At 43.3% G+C, this 17,585-nt stretch overlaps 1 protein-coding gene across 6 annotated transcripts in view; it reads left to right on the top strand.

The window, feature by feature from the left end:
* LOC133406105 (carboxyl-terminal PDZ ligand of neuronal nitric oxide synthase protein-like) overlaps window positions 1-17,585 on the top strand; it is a 137,089-nt gene that overhangs the window by 45,805 nt on the left and 73,699 nt on the right. For all 6 annotated transcript variants that reach the window (XR_009769026.1, XM_061683410.1, XM_061683412.1 and 3 more), the window contains one exon: window positions 16,599-16,707. Coding sequence is in view for 5 of the 6 variants with exons in the window: in XM_061683410.1 (XP_061539394.1) it covers window positions 16,599-16,707 (109 nt within the window). In the remaining variant the exon portion in view is untranslated. The remainder of the gene's footprint in view (window positions 1-16,598; window positions 16,708-17,585) is intronic.

Raw genomic sequence — 17,585 nt, 5'->3', positions numbered from 1 at the left:
TCTTGCAGAGCAGGGTGTCTTGGACTCAGGACAAAAGTGAGTATTTGCGAGCAACAGTATGGTTTCATGCCGAGAAACGAGTAGCACAGATGCATTATTTGCCTTGAGGATGTTGCTTGAGAAGTACAGAGAAGGTCAGAAGAAGCTACATTGTGTCTTTGTAGATCTAGAGAAAGCCTATGACAGAGTACCCAGAGAGGAACTGTGGTACTGCATGCGGAGGTCTGGAGTGGCAGAGCTAGTATGTTAGAATAATACAGGACATGTACGAGGGCAGCAGATCAGCGGTGAGGTGTGCTGTAGGTGTGACAGACAATTTAAGGTGGAGGTGGGACTGCATCAGGGATCAGTCCTGAGCCCCTTCCTGTTTACAGTGGTGATGGATAAGCTGACAGATGAGGTTAGACTGGAATCCCCGTGGACCATGATGTTTGCAGATGACATTGTGATCTGCAGTGAAAGCAGGGAGCAGGTGGAGGAACAGTTAGAAAGATGGAGGCATGTACTGGAAAGCAGAGGAATGAAGATTAGCCAAAGTAAGACAGAATATATGTGCATGAATGAGAAGGGTGTTGGGGGAAGAGTGAGGCTACAGGGAGTAGAGATAGCAAGGGTGGAAGACTTTAAATACTTGGGGTCAACCGTCCAGAGCAATGGTGAGTGTGGTCAGGAAGTGAAGAAACGGGTCCAAGCAGGTTGGAACGGGTGAAGGAAGTTGTCAGGTGTGTTATGTGACAGAAGAGTCTCTGCTAGGATGAAGGGCAAAGTTTATAAAACAGTGGTGAGGCCAGCCATGATGTATGGATTAGAGACAGTGGCATTGGAGAGACAACAGGAAGCAGAGCTGGAGGTGGCGTAAATGAAGATGTTGAGGTTTGCTCTCGGAGTGATCAGGTTGGATAAAATTAGAAATGAGCTCATCAGAGGGACACCTGAGGTTCGATGTTTTGGAGACAAAGTTAGAGAGAGCAGACTTCGATGGTTTGGACACGTCCAGAGGAGAAATAGTGAGTATACTGGTAGGAGGATGATGAGGATGGAGCTACCAGGCAAGAGAGCTAGAGGAATACCAAAGAGAAGGTTGATGGATGTCATGAGGGAAGACATGAGGGCAGTTGGTGTTCGAGAGGAGGATGCAGGAGATAGGCTTACATGGAAAAGGATGACGTGCTGTGGCGACCCCTAAAGGGACAAGCCGAAAGGAAAAGAAGAAGTTGGCCGAGGCCACCCTATGGCTGGCGAAATTAGCCAGCCAGGACAGAAGATAAGCAGGACACGAGAAAAAACAAACAAAAATTGAGAGAGCAAATAGGCGGGAATCAAACGTTAAATACCCAGAAGGCATGTCCAAAAGGACGGAGGAAACCGGAGAATGACCACACCCATCAGCCTGAATCTACAGTTCTGACCCATAAAATGGGTTTAAAAATCATATATTAATCTAAAACATTCCCAACTTTGTACTGTTACTCATAGACCAAGCATATAGAATGATTGTTTAACTTTAGCCTTGGCAAATCAACTGCTTATGGTTCAATGCAACACTTCATGCTGTTGGGCTTCAAGTCAAGACAAACAGTTCCCAAAATCTTGCAGCTGCACCTGTAAAGTTGACACAGACATCAAGTCATACATTTGGAATATCTCTGCAGAGTTTGTAAAATATCACAACAAACATTTTATCTTTAGTTAACCGAAACCATTCAGTCCACCTTACAGTAACTCTCACACGCCAGTGGGTGGTGCCCGTGTCCCAGCAATTGTTCCTATTGGGGAGAGGATCTCCCCACCTTTTGGTTACTGTCAGTTCAGACGAAGGAAAGGACTCTTTGATGACTGTAAACCAAGATTTTCGAGGGGACCTGCTAATTAATTTAGGGTCCACTCGACATATTCCAGGCGTCCTTTTATTGGCCGTCTCACAGCAGTGTGGCTTGGAAGAATGCAAAGTTGTGGGGGAGTCACTGTGGCACCTCAGGTTGCGGGAGCACGTCCGCTACACGTGAAAGAAATGCTAATGGAATATAAACCCAGTAGGGCTCTGAGATCTACAGACTCAAGTCAAATCATGGAGCACAGAGTCCAAAGCAAACATAGTGAAGCATCATTTAGCTATTATGCTGTACACAAATGGAATAAGTTGCCAACAGAAGTGACGTCAGCCCCAAGTGTGAATGTTTTTAAAAAAAGTGTTTTTTTTTCTCTCAGGTTAAAAACTCTTTTAAATTATATTTCTTGCACTGTACACTGTTTTAATGGTATTTTTGTCTTTGTTTTAAATCTATATAAGCAGTTTTTTTCCTTTACCTCGTGTAACGCGATATAAATAAATTTGCTTTGTTTGTGGTCACCACCTGCAGAAGTAGGGTTGCACAATTAATCCAATTTTAATTAGCACCTCGCTCAGTGGCCAACCTCAAAATAAAAGTTTAAAATGGCAGTGATGTCGAGTGTAGTAATATATGAAGCTTTTACTTTGAAGTTGGCCCTCTCAGCACCTTTGGCGGAGAGGCGGCGTGTCACGGAATGACATCATTAACAATCGTTGTAGTGGCTTGTCTTGACTTCAGCTTTTTGGCTGGCCGTAGTAAAGAAAGATAGAGGGCAATCGAGTTCTTTGCAGTTCGTGTTTGTGCACAACTGACCAATGGGCAAGCAGAAAAACAGAAACGTACCATTCCTTGACAATGCACTGTATTGATAGGGATTTTCAAGTGAAGAGTTGGTGTTTATAGCCAAATGTTATTGTGTTTTATGCATTAACTGTTGATTTCAATAAGCTGCAATTTGTGATTGCACTTTGTAAAAGCATATTTATTCAGTTAGCCCTTGGTGAAGTAGAATTTGGGGTACTGTTGGATTTATCTCACCAAACATTATAATGAATAAACACAAAAGGAATGAAGTCGTTGGTCATTTTACTCATGAGGAGGGCGCATGGGAGATTGTTCAGATTACAGCCTCTCAACACGCTCTAAACAATCTCTCCCGTCGCTCCTGCATTTATTTGAAAATAGGGAGGTTTCTAAGTTTACAAGACATAACGTACTAAGCTACAAGACACAACACACTAAGGGTAGGGTTTCAAGGTGAAAACATGGCACCTGCCACGTCCCGGCCACGTCCTTCTCTCAGATGATTCCTGCTGAGTCATCTTCTTGAAGGCGAGACATCTTTCTTTCTAAACATTGTCCATAATACTAATGCAAGCTAAGCAAATAAATGATAACTTCTACAATATATCTAACAGGTACATTAGTTTTTATTATTATCTGTAATTTATTCTTATTTTAAGATTGATGTTGCACTCAAAACTATTACATATTGTTTGTTGAAAAGTAGTGCAATAAAAATAAAGATTTCTCCCGAACATGAGGGATAATTGTGATTAATAATTGTGATTGCAATATTGATCAACCCGAGTTGAGTACCGAGAGAAAACCAACACGGGTATGGGGAGAACATCACACAGGTGAGGCCTGGATTTGAACCCCGGTCCTCAGAACTGTGAGGCAGATGTGCTAACCAGTCGACCACCATGACGCCTGATTTGTCAATATTTAATATAATAATATAATTTTCTTTTCCAAAATCAATCATGATAAACGAAAATATTGGTGTTTTTAATGCCTCTGAAATTATGAATTATGATTGATTCTATTTTTTAAAATTATTTTTGCTTATAAATCAGTATTTGTGTTATTATTATTGTTACCATAATAATTTTAATAATAATTCTTTTAATAGTTATTTTTTTCTCTCAAATAATTTTTCTTTACTCAATGATATGGATCCTCCTGGGTCTGAAATAAAGAATAAAGAGCTGCAAGACGAGAGAATTATATGGAGACTTCTATTCTGATTATAATCTGTTGAGAAGCCTCAACCGAATGAAAATGATCCATATAAACACTTCTATCGGAATAAAGATGCCAAATCCGAATTGCATTCAGTTTCACAGGGGTGTAATGTTCCTTTTGCCAAACCGATCAGATGTAAATATTCGCAGAGTATACTGTCATTCAGAATAGAGAGAGAGAAAATTGAGAAGAAATAAGACAGCGACAAACTATGCAATATTCTGTGAACAATTTAAACTTTACAACCCCAATTCCAATGAAGTTGGGACGTTGTCCATCCATCCATCCATTTCCTGAGCCACTTCTCCTCACTAGGGTCGCGGGCGTGCTGGAGCCTATCCCAGCTATCATCGGGCAGGAGGCGGGGTACACCCTGAAGTGGTTGCCAGCCAATGGCAGGGCACATACAAACAACCATTCACAATCACATTCACACCTACGGGCAATTTAGAGTCTCCAATTAATGCATGTTTTTGGGATGTGGGAGGAAACCGGAGTGCCCGGAGAAAACCCACGCAGGCACGGGGAGAACATGTAAACTCCACACAGGCGGGACCGGGGATTGAACCCGGGTCCTCAGAACTGTGAGGCTGACGTTCTAACCAGTCGGTCACCGTGCCGCCTGTTGGGACGTTGTGTTAAACATAAATAAAAACAGAATACAGCCATCCATCCATTTTCTACCCCTTATCCGAGGTCGGGTCGCGGGGGCAGTAGCTTTAGCAGGGACGGTAGCAGGGACTTCCCTCTCCCCAGCCACTTCATCCATCTCTTCCGGGGGGATCCCGAGGCGTTCCCAGGCCAGCCGAAAGAGGTAGTCTCTCCAGCGTGTCCTGGATCGTCCCCGGGGTCTCCTCCCGGTGGGACGTGCACGGAACAAATCACCAGGGAGGCGTCTAGGAGGCATCCTAATCAGATGCCCCAGCCACCTCATATGGCTTCTCTCGATGTGGAGGAGCAGCGCCTGTACTCTGAGATCCTCCCGGATGACCGAGCTTCTCACCCTATCTCTAAGGGAAAGCCCGAACACCCTGTGGCGGAAACTCATTTCGGCCGCTTGTATCCGGGATCTTGTTCTTTCGGTCACGACCCACAGCTCGTGACCATAGGTGAGGGTAGGAACATAGATCGACCGGTAAATCGAGAGCTTCGCCTTTCGGCTTAGCTCCTTCTTCACCACAATGGACCGATACAAAGTCCGCAACACTGCAGATGCTGCACCGATCCGCCTGTCGATCTCCCATTCCATTCTTCCCTCACTCATGACCAAGACCCCAAGATACTTGAACTCCTCCACTTGGGGCAGGATCTCATCCCCGACCTGGAGTGGGCACGCCACCCTTTTCCGACTGAGGACCATGGTCTCAGATTTGGAGGTGGTGATTCTCATCCCAGCCGCTTCACACTCTGCTGCGAACTGCTCCAGTGAGATTTGGAGATCACGGCTTGATGAAGCCAACGTAACCGCAAAAATTGCATCTCTGCAAAAAGCAGAGATGCAATACCAAGGCCGCCAAACCGGACCCCCTGTACGCCTCGGCTGCGCCTTGAAATTCTGTCCAGAAAATTTATGAACAGAATCTGTGACAAAGGGCAACCTTGAAATAGTCCAAACCTCACCGGAAACGAGTCCGATTTACTGCCGGATATGCGGACCCAAGTCTCACTCCGGTCGCACAGGGACCCCATACTCCCGAAGCACCACCCGAGGGACACGGTCGAACGCCTTCTTAAAGTCCACAAAACACATGTAGACTGGTTGGGCGAACTCCCATGCACCCTCGAGGACCCTGCAGAGGGTGTAGAGCTGATCCACTGTTCCACGGCCAGGACGAAAAGCACACTGCTCCTCCTGAATCTCAGATTCGACTTCCCGACGGACCCAGCACCCCTGAATAGACCTTACCAGGGAGGCTGAGGAGTGTGATCCCCCTGTAGTTGGAACACACCCTCCGGTCCCCCTTCTTAAAAAGGGGACCCCCACCCCAGTCTGCAGATCCAGAGGCACTGTCCCCGATGTCCACGCGATGTTGCAGAGGCCTGTCAACCAGGACAGCCCCACAACATCCAGAGCCTTTCGGAACTCTGGGTGAATCTCATCCAAACCTCTCGGAGCCTTGCCACCGAGGAGCTTTTTAACCACCTCGGTGACCTCAACCCCAGAGATAGGAGAGCCCGTCTCAGAGAACCCAGACTCTGCTTCCTCATGGGAAGGCGCCTTGGTGGAATTGAGGAGGCATTCTCCCCACCAGCTCACAACAACCCGAGTCGAGGTCAGGAGCGCCCCATCCCCACTATACACAGTGTTGATGGTTCACTGCTTCCCCCTCCGGAGATCCCGGATGGTGGACCAGAATTTCCTCGAAGCCGTCCGGAATTCTTTCTCCATGGCCTCACCGAACTCCTCCCATACCAGAGTTTTTGCTGCAGCGACCACCAAAACTGCAGCCGGTACCCATCAGCTGCCTCAGAAGTCCCACAGGCCAAATAGAATATGATTTGCAAATCATGTTCAAATTATATTTAATTGAAAAGACTACAAAAACAAGATATTTAATGTTCAAACTGATAAACTTTGTTTTTAGCAAATAATCATTAATTTATAATTTTATGGCTGCAACATGTTCCAAAAAAGCTGGGACAGGTGGCAAAAAAGACTGAGAAAGTTGAAGAATGTTCACCAAACATCCCACAGGTGAACAGGCTATTTGGGAACAGGGTGGGTGCCATCATTGGGTTTAAGAGGAGCTTCCCTGAATTGCTCAGTCATTCACAAGCAAAGATGGGGCGAGGTTCACCTCTTTGTGAACAAGTGCGTGAGAAAATAGTCGAACAGTTTAAGGACAATGTTCCTCAATGTACAATTGCAAGGAATTTTGGGATTTCATCATCTACGGTCCATAATATAATCAAAAGGTTCAGAGAATCTGGAGAAATCACTGCATGTAAGCGACAAAGCCGAAAACCAACATTGAATGCCGTGACCTTGGATAGCTCAGGCGGCACTGCATCAAAAGCCGACATCAATGTGTAAAGGATATCACCGCATGGGTAACTGGTGGCATGTGGACAGCATGTGAAATGTTTTAAATAAATTTGTTTGTTGTACTACTATACAAAGTAAATAGAGTGAAACAGTTCACTCTGTTATCCATGCTGTCGTGTACATACATTTTCAAATTTTTACTGCATTACTGAATAAAATATGTTTGCATGTGCTGCATCAGCTTGAGTTTCTGAAAGCCGGTTAGGGTTGCCAAGGAACTACCCTCCCACGCGTCTAAGCATTTAATTTCTATAAACTGTCACAACAACTTAAGGAGCTGAACACAAACACACTGATTCCTATTTACATTGCCTCTATGGAATTCAATTTTTTATTTGCAATGGGATCACTGCACACAAAATACGTAAAACATGAATGATGTTCTTTACATAACTGTCTAAAACAAACTAATCAATATTATAAAGATTATAAAGACACAGGAGTGGTAGTGGTACTCTTGATATCTTAAAGATTCAACTGCTTAGGAGCAAAGCTGGGCCTGAACAAGGTACTTACTGTACCACAGAGACCAATAAATAGCCTGATGGATGACAGGATTATTTTTCTGACAGTAAATTGTATTTGTGGTTACATTTCTGATAGTTAGGCCTGTCATGATAAACATTTTCTGAAGACGTCATATTTTCCTCCAAACTATCACAATAATCTGTTTTTTTTTTAAATTCCTCTGAAATCACGAAAAATAAGGCCTGCCCTTAAAATGTTGTATTTTATTGTTATGATTTTTGCTTTTAAATCAGTATTGTTGTTTTATTATTATTATTATTATTGTGATCATTGTAGTTTACGTTCTTGTTACTCTTTGAAATAGTTTTCTTTACTCTGTGATATGGATCCCCCTGCGTCTGAAATAAAGAGCTGCAAGACTCACCTGGTTTATATGGAGCCTTCTTGTCCGATTATAATTGGTTTAGAAGCCTAAACCAAATGAAAATGCTTCATATAAAGACCTCAGTCGGAATAAACAGGCCAAATCCGAATAGAATTTCATTCGGTTTCACATGGGGGGAATATTCCGTTTGCTAAACCAATCAGAAGTAAATTTTTGCCATGCTTTTGTCTCGACGTAAATTTCGCGGTGACATAATTGTTTACGCACGGCATAAATATGGCGGCCCCCAACGGAGCTCGTATGTGACGGAGATCTTGTTTTTAATCAAGCATTTTTTTAAATAAACGTATAAAGACAATCTCAACTTCGGTGCTGAATAGACGACTGACCTCCATCTTGATAAATGACGTGACGTTCACGACAACTTGCACGTCTCATGACTGTTCCGATTAAATGTCATGCACATCATGTCTACACGCGATCGGAATAGATAACGTCACATGTTAACAATTGACCAGAGATCTTTAATCGGAATGACAAATAAATGCTGTGTGATTGGTCTACTGAAGAAGAGCCTGTCAGTCATATCCTGTATACTTTGACATTAGCTATAGTTAACTACTGGCTGAATAACGTGTGACTCTGAGGTTATGCTTAATAAACTGTTAACATTGTCACATTTATGATAATTGGAGACTAACACAAACAAGAACTCCAAGAGGTGCTGACGTTTTAAATGACTTTGCTGCAGCGGAGCGAATGTTTAGCTCCTTAGCTCGCTAGCTCATTAACTCACTGGTTAGCGAACATATTAAAGGTCAGAGGACAAATATATTAAAAATGTTCTTGATAACTCTAGAACTCCTTTACAAACCACATCTGCCATTTCAAAGTGATTATATAGCAGACATACAGCAGTTAAATCTGATAAATATGAATTCAGAATGCGCCTTCTGAATTTTGCATCCAGCGCCGTCCGTTCTTTGGCTCTATCCGGCGGTGTGACGTAACACGTGCCAAACAGCCTGTTCATTCGGCGTTGTGTACTGTTGTTCGAAGCTGTTGTTCCCGTCCTTGTATATTTGTTGTCGTATGATGTCACAATTGTTTATTGTGTGCCATTGTGTTGTACAAATGGTTCAGGCAGTGGCAAGAGTTTTTTTTTGGCTTTCCAAGTGAAAAAAAGAATACGTGACTTGTGGATAGGCAAAGTCAATCGACAGGGGAAGAAGCATGGTTGGCTATGAGTGACTAGCAAGCATTCCAAACTCTGTGCTGATCACTTCGAACCAGCGACCCCACTAAGCAGAAAGCATTGGATACAGAGGCAGAGGCTGAAACCCGCTGCGGTGCCAACTATTTTTCCTACGGCCACCTCAACCGCCAGCAAGAGAACTAAATCTCGCAGCCGCCACGGTGCAGTGGCGAAGCGCACAGACAAGGTGAGGATTGTATATATATTGTATATACCTATGACTCTCGCAGTAGGTAACCACGCACCCACGCAGTACTTTTCAGTACTGTCGTCTGTACTTTTGCCTATATGACAAGCCAACAGACACGGACAAAGACTTTCTGTGCGGCGTGTTGTAAAGCTACTCGAGCGAGGGGCACACAAAACAAACTATAGGAATACTGCATACTATGTAAAAGCTTGTGCCATGTCACTGAAACATACATGAATTTATAATTCGTATAGTCGTGCTAAAAAAATTTGTAGCCATGACTGTATGAAAAGACATGCTTTTGACATACCGTCACATCGAGCCAGTGGCCACTCTCTTTTTCTGTTGTACAGCTGCTACTTGTCTGCTCGTCATCGTCATTGACGATGCCATGTTCAGTTGGGTACTCCTGTACGTCGAAATCCTCCTCTTCCTCATATTCCTACACATTGCTCGCCATTGCGTATAGAGTGGAGAGCGCTGTGTTTGTCAATTGCAACGTCACTTCTTGTAGCCAAGAAGTGACGGTGGACAGAGTAACCACACCCCGGTGTCTTGAACTTTGGGTATGTTCAATATGTGGAATAAAAACTTCATTTTTTGCTAAACTATAGTTGTCAGCTTGCTAGAAGTTACGTGCATGTATTACATAGCATCCATCCATCCATCCATCCATTTTCTGAGCCGCTTCTCCCCACTAGGGTCGCGGGCGTGCTGGAGCCTATCCCAGCTGTCATCGGGCAGGAGGCGGGGTACACCCTGAACTTGTTGCCAGCCAATCGCAGGGCACATAGAAACAAACAACCATTCGCACTCACAGTCATACCTACGGGCAATTTATAGTCTCCAATTAATGCATGTTTTTGGGATGTGGGAGGAAACCGGAGTGCCCGGAGAAAACCCACGCAGCCACGGGGAGAACATGCAAACTCCACACAGGCGGGCCCGGGGATTGAACCCGGGTCCTCAGAACTGTGAGGCTGACGCTCTAACCAGTCGTCCACCGTGCCGCCTATTACATACCATATAAATCAGAATTCACCGGGGCCCTCCCGCTGGAGCCAGGCCTGGAGGTGGGGCTTCGAAGGGGAGCGCCTGGTGGCCGGGCCTGCACCCATGGGGCCTGGTCCCCCTTCCCATGGGCTTACCACCTGTGGGAGGGGCCATAGGGGTTGGATGCAGTGCGAGCTGGGCGGTGGCCGAAGGCGGGGACCTTGGCGATCTGATCCCCGGCTACAGAAGCTGGCTCTAGGGACGTGGAATGTTACCACTCTGGCAGGGCAGGAGCCCGAGCTGGTGTGTGAGGTCAAGAAGTTCTGACTAGATTATAGTCGGACTTGCCTCCACGCACAGCTTGGGCTCTGGTACCAGTCCTCTCGAGAGGGGTTGGACTCTCTTCCACTCTGGAGTTGCCCACGGTGAGAGGCGCCGACCAGGTGTGGGTATAGTTATTGCTCCCCGGGTCGGCGCCTGTACGTTGGGGTTCACCCCGGTGGACGAGAGGGTAGCCTCCCTCCGCCTTTGGATGGGGGGGACGGTTCCTGACTGTTGTTTGTGCCTATGCACCAAACAGCATTTCAGAGTACCCACCCTTTTTGGAGTCCTTGGAGGGGGTGCTGGAGAGTGCTCCCGCTGGGGACTCCATCGTTCTGCTGGGGGACTTCAATGCTCACGTGGGCAATGACAGTGAGACCTTGGAAGGGCGTGTTTAGGAGGAACGCCCCCCCCCCGATCAGAACCTGAGCGGTGTTCTGTTATTGGACTTCCGTGCTCATCACGGATTGTCCATAACGAACAACATGTTCAAGGATAAGGGTGTCCACATGTGCACTTGGCACCAGGACACCCTAGGTCGCAGTTTGATGATCGCATTTGTGGAAGCACTTGTTCTTCTTAGCTCATAAAAGTGATTCGCCAATGACGAGTACATTAATAATGTCTACATACTGTAAAGCAAACCAGCAGTAAGTTTGGATACATTTTAAACTTTTCAAATATTTTCAAGCTTTTTTTATATTTACAGTAACTTTGTACTGTACTGGGCGCTTTAGGCCATGAAAAAAGTACAAAACATTTTTATACTGTACAGTAATATGGATGCATATGGCCAGAAAAAAAAGTCCTTCAATGTACTGGACAATCGGCTCCAACAATCGGCTCCAACAGACGACCCCCCCCCCCCCCCCCCCCCCCCCTTACCCCTATTTTATTGAGGTTCCACTTTATACTTTTTAGGAATAAAACCTCTGCCTTATTTCTTATGCATACTTAGGCCTACTATGCTATTATATCTTGATCTGGGCCAAAATGGTGTTACTTGAATAGCTAAGTATTTTTTCAGGTGTTACTTGTGTATAAAAAGTTTGAGAACCATTGGTGTACAGTATTGGAAAATATCACTTTCTGAATGTCTTTTATGTGCCCGATAAATATGAACGCATTGTTTAGAGAAAGAGTGACACGGTGGATGACCTGTCAGGACATCTACCTCACAGTTCTGAGGACCCGGGTTCAAATCTGGCCTCCCTGTGTGGAGTTTGTATGTTTTCCCCGTGCCTGCGTGGGTTTTCTCCGGGTACTCCCGCTTCCTCCCACATTCCGAAAACATGCTTGGTAGGTTAACTGAAGACTCTAAATTGTTCGTAGGTGTGAATGTGAGTGCCACTGGTTGTTTATGTGCGCCCTGCGATTGGGTGTCGACCAGTTCAGGGTGTACCCCATCTCCTGCCTGAAGTCAGCTGAGAAAGGAGTCAGCACACCCACAACCCTAGTGAGGATAAGCGGTTCAGAAAATGGATGTATAGAGAAAATATTTTAAATTCATTTGTTTTGTTTGTTGTTGTTTTCTTTGTCCATGATTTGTTGTCACAGTAGCGACCCTTGTTATTTACACAGGAGCTTTCAGGCAAGACACAGACATTTGGCGTTGGTCTTTATGAGCTCGAGCCTGTAAGTCTGTACTTTACGCAGTGTTCACAGAGGTAAATTTATTGCTCTGCTTATAGTCTCACTGGAACTTTTATTTATGGCATTGATCAATGCTTATGTTCGACTGTATCTGCTCCCACCCACTCTCTCCCACTCTCTCTCAAAATTTGCTCCATAATTGGTGCCTGCTGCTCTTGGAACTTTGGCATAGCAAACCATAGTCAGAGATGTACAGTAGTTTTACGGTGATGTTGGACAAACAATTTTAATTGTCTGCAGAAGAGTTTTAAATCCCAAAACAAGATGCCATATAATTACTGTAGGTGTTGACGTATATTATACTCATTAAATTATATAACCCCAATTCCAATGAAGTTGGGATGTTGTGTTAAACATAAATAAAAACAGAATACAATGATTTGCAAATCAAGTTCAACTTATATTTAATTGAATACACTACAAAGACAAGATATCTAATGTTCAAACTGACAAACTTGATTGTTTTTAGCAATTAATCATTAACTTTGAATTTTATGGCTGCAACACGTTCCAAAAAAAGTTGGGACAGGTGGCAAAAAAGACTGAGAAAGTTGAGGAATGCTCATCAAACACCTGTTTGGAACATCCCACAGGTAACAGGCTAATTGGGAACAGGTGGGTGCCATGATTGGGTATAAAAGGAGCTTCCCTGAATTGCTCAGTCATTCAAAATCAAAGATGGGGAGAGGTTCACCTCTTTGTGAACAAGTGTGTGAGAAAATAGTCGAACAGTTAAGGACAATGTTCCTCAACATACAATTGCAGGGAATTTAGGGATTTCATCCTCTACGGTCAATACTATCATCAAAAGGTTTCCGAAAATCTGGGGAAATCACTGCATGTAAGCGGCAAGGTCGAAAACCAAGATTGAATGCACGTGACCTTCGATCCCTCAGGCGGCACTGCATCAAAAACCGACATCGATGTGTAAAGAATATCACCACATGGGCTCAGGAACACTTCAGAAAACCAATGTCAGTAAATACAGTTTGGCGCTACATCCGTAAGTGCAACTTGAAACTCTACTTGCAAAGCAAAAGCCATTTATCAACAACACCCAGAAATGCCACCGGCTTCTCTCGGCCCGAGCTAATCTGAGATGGACTGACGCAAAGTGGAAAAGTGTTCTGTGGTCCGACGAGTCCACATTTATAATTGTTTTTAGAAATTATGGACGTCGTGTCCTCCGGGCCAAAGAGGAAAAAAAACACCCAGACGTTTATGGACGCAAAGTTCAAAAGCCAGCATCTGTGATGGTATGGGGCTGTGTTAGTGCCAGTGGCATGCGTAACTTACACATCTGTGAAGCAACCATTAATGATGAAAGTTACATACAGGTTTTGGAGAAAAAATGCCCATGCTTATTTCTGCAAGACAATGCCAAACCACATTCTGCACGTGTTACAACAGCATGGCTTCGTTGTAAAAGAGTGCAGGTACTAGACTGGCCTGCCTGCAGTCTAGACCTGTCTCCCTGAAGCTGTACATCAAGCAAGAATGGGAAAGAATTCCACCTACAAAGTTTCAACAATTGGTGTCCTCAGTTCCCAAACGTTTATTGAATGTTGTTCAAAGAAAAGGTGATGTAACACAGTAGTAAACCTGAACCTGTCCCAGCTTTTTTGGAACGTGTTGCAGCCATAAAATTCTAAGTTAATGATTATTTGCTAAAAACAATAAAGTTTATCAGTTTGAACAGTAAATATCTTGTCTTTGTAGTGTATTAGTGTGAACATGATTTGCAAATCATTGTATTCTGTTTTTATTTGTTTAACACAACGTCCCAACTTCATTGGAATTGGGGTTTTACGTTCATACGTTATACAACAAAGTATATGCTGTACTTTGGACTGAGAAGTTCACACCACGTGTCACGGTGGACATGTGGTTAGCACACCCGCCTCACAGTTCTGAGGCCCTCCTATGTGGAATGTGCATGTTCTTGGTTGTGTGGATTTTCTCCAAGTACTTTGGCTTCCTCCCACACTCCAAAAACATTGGCTGGTGACCAGTCCCGGGCGTACCCTGCCTTTTGCCCAATATGAACTGGGATAGGCTCTAGCTCACCTAGAACCCTAATGAGGAGAAGGGGTTAAGAAAATGGATGGGTGGACATTCACACCGCTTTTCTTGATCTACGTCTTCTTGACACTTTTTCAAGTTGAATAGCCTTTATTTCTCAGACTATGAATTGAGGACGACCGATAGTTGCAAGATTTTAAGTTTTTTAAAGTAAATTTAAATTTGGAAGTCAGCCAAACAAATTATTAAAATGCAGAGGGATAACATTGTATAAACTAAATGAGACATCTGTGCTTTAGCCATATGTACTGTATGAAGGGCTGCTTTTTAGAACAATCACAGAAGAAGAAGAAGAATCACCTCTATTGTAATGAACATGCATATGAAATGTGTTCTCTGCATTTTACTCATCACAGTGAACACATACACATGTTAGTGGAACGCACTGTAGCAGGGGGCAGCTAAAGCGCCCGGGGCTCTTGCTCAAGGACACCACAGCTGTGAGTCCGGGGGATGTTGGTGGATGGTCTGGTCGGGGTCTTGAACCTAGGACCCCCACGGTGGCAGGCTATGATCTTAACCATTGGGCCACGGCTGCCCAATGGTATCACAAGTCAAAATACACAAATTCTTCCAATTACCTTATGCAGGCATCCTCAGTACTCATAAACACGCTTCTATATGAACACAGACTTATTATTAAAATAGTTTGACGACAAATCTTTGGGGACTCATAGAAGTCTTTTGTGGTCATTATCATGCACGAAATACACAGACCAATTATGTGCTTTGTGACTCCTTCCACGCAACAGACGACAAACTCATTTTTGATTCAGAGCACTGGAAGCGAGTGTGTGAGACAGGCAAGTTATTACAATAGTGTGTGGGGATGATAATCGAAAAGCGTTTCTCCGGATCCATCGATAAGAAATTAATCAATCCCACTGAACCGGTTCCCCTTATCGATGCACTATGGTAAAGATTATTTGTTTTTTTTTACCATTTTATTGATGTATTCATTATTTTATTTTCATTTTTTATTCCACTACCTCGTCCTCTACTACACCTTATTTAGTTTTTGTTAAATAAAAGTGAGCTTTTGTTATAAACCAACCATGTTTTCTTCCATATACAACAACCTATTTGGAATCGATAAGAACATTGAGAAGGAATCGAATGGATGAGGAATTGATAATGGCATCAACATTAATAATTTCTTATCAGTTATCATCACTGTGTGTGTGTGTGTGTGTGTGTGTGTGTGTGTGTGTGTGTGCGTGCGTGTGTGTGTGCGTGCGTGTGCATGCATGCATACGTGTGACAGAAAAAAAAAAAGACAAAAAATGTTAATTAGATGACTACCATGCTGCTGGCTGTCATGTATGTATTTACTTCCACCACATGAATTCACAACATTTAAAATGTATTAATAATGTTGAGCTTACACCGCATACAGTACCTTAGGCCCTTGAATATGACATTGGACAATAAACTTTAAACACGCAATACTCAAATCTCAGCATTTGTGTTTCCAATGTGGGCCAATTAGTTGTTTTATTTTACATGATACCTTCAAATAACAAAGGAGAAGTACGCTGATTTAATTTTGTGCATGTGTGCATATCTCACTCTACAAATGCCTGGAATGCTACAAAAGAGTGCAGACAAAGACACCAGCCATACCACAAGACCAGAGGTTGTCTGGCCTCCTGAAAATAGTCAAAAATGCCACAAAAATGTTAAGTGGATAAATTAAGCTCCCTAATTTTAGAGATACAAACTATATGCCTAGTATGTCCTTGAATGCAAACAAAATGTCCATTACATCAAATATTGCAAGCTGACCTTAGTACTCCCAACAGGTTGTTACAATTTGCCCTTTCTTCAGGTATTCATGTTTAACAGTTATATTTAAAATATAATATTGTTAGCTCTGCTTTGGCTCCTCTTCAATGTACCATTTCAGCAAAGTCGAAATCAAAGCTGTGGTGAAGGATGGTGTTGGGACTGTTGTATCATTTGATATAATTTCCCTTCAGTTGGACTTCTCTGAGGTTACTTGTTTTTTGTTTTTTTACTTGGGGAAAAAAAAGTTTTGCTCGAAATGTAAGTTCTTGAATTCTTTCTCATTCAGTGTCAGATAAATCTTGGACAAATCAAAGTATGAAGTATTTGATTGTCAGCTTAGTTCTTTCAAAAGAACTTTAGTCAATAGTATGTATTCCTTTTTTAAGATGTCCTATTATTCATTTTGGCCTTTTGTTTAGAATAAATATGCAACTTCACATGGAAACAACAGCAAAATAAAAAGATATGCGGTCTTATTATATATACACAGTATCGAATGTCAGGCTATGATTTTGTTATTTTTGTATTTTAATTGTGGTCTTTTTTTCTGTCTTTAGAATATTCTATGTGTCTCATGACTCACAAGATTTAAAGATCTTCAGTTACATTGCACGAGATGGGCACAGCAATGTCTTCCGGTGTAACGTTTTCAAGTCCAAAAAGAAGGTGAGAAGCTTCCCGTTAAGTTTTGATCTATGACTTGTCACGACTAAGGAGGTTGTGTTAACCTAAACTAGAAAAGTTATGATTATAAATGTGTTATTGTTTTCCCCCCCTCTAGCTATTATTTCAACAAAGCGACTAGGGAGTTGAATTCCTGCTAACAGATAACATTAGGTGGCAGGGTGGCCGACTGGTTAGCACATTTGCGGACTAGTGAGCACATCTGCCTCACAGTTCTGAGGACTGGGGTTCAAATCCTGGCCCCGCCTGTATGGAGTTTGCATGTTCTCCCCGTACCTGCGTGGGTTTTCTCCGGGTGCTCCGGTTTCCTCCCACAGCCCAAAAGCATGCAGGGTAGGTTAATTGAAGATGCTAAATTGCCCGTAGGTATGAATGTGAGTGCGAATGGTTGTTTGTTTGTATGTGCGACCAGTTCAGGTGTACCCCGCCTCTCGCTAGGAGACAGCTGGGATAGGCTCCAGCACGCCCGCGACCCTAGTAAGGATAAGCGGAACGGAAAATGAAGATAACATTAGCGGAATTATTTTCACAATTTTCCATATGGCGAGCCAAGTGGATGACAATTACTGAGTTTATCGTGTTGAATATGGTCCCCCATTTATACATTGTACAAGTGATTTATCAACATACTTGACTCTTTTGAAATTTCCAGAAGGGAAACTAACAGAAAGAAAAACTTGTTTTGAATAACGTTATAATTAGTTTTTTTGATAAGCAAAGGTGAAAAATTGGTTAATAACAATCTGGGCACTTCCGCCAAAGGGTGTACTCACTTGCCATCGTTTTAGAGATCCATGGCTGTGTGTTGCGTTAATTTGAGGGGACAGGTCGTTTACACTGTTACACAAGCTGTACACACA

This window comes from Phycodurus eques, chromosome 8 (assembly GCF_024500275.1).
Source record: "Phycodurus eques isolate BA_2022a chromosome 8, UOR_Pequ_1.1, whole genome shotgun sequence".
Classification (NCBI taxonomy): Eukaryota; Metazoa; Chordata; class Actinopteri; order Syngnathiformes; family Syngnathidae; genus Phycodurus; species Phycodurus eques.
This window is presented reverse-complemented; position numbering and strand designations above follow the sequence as displayed.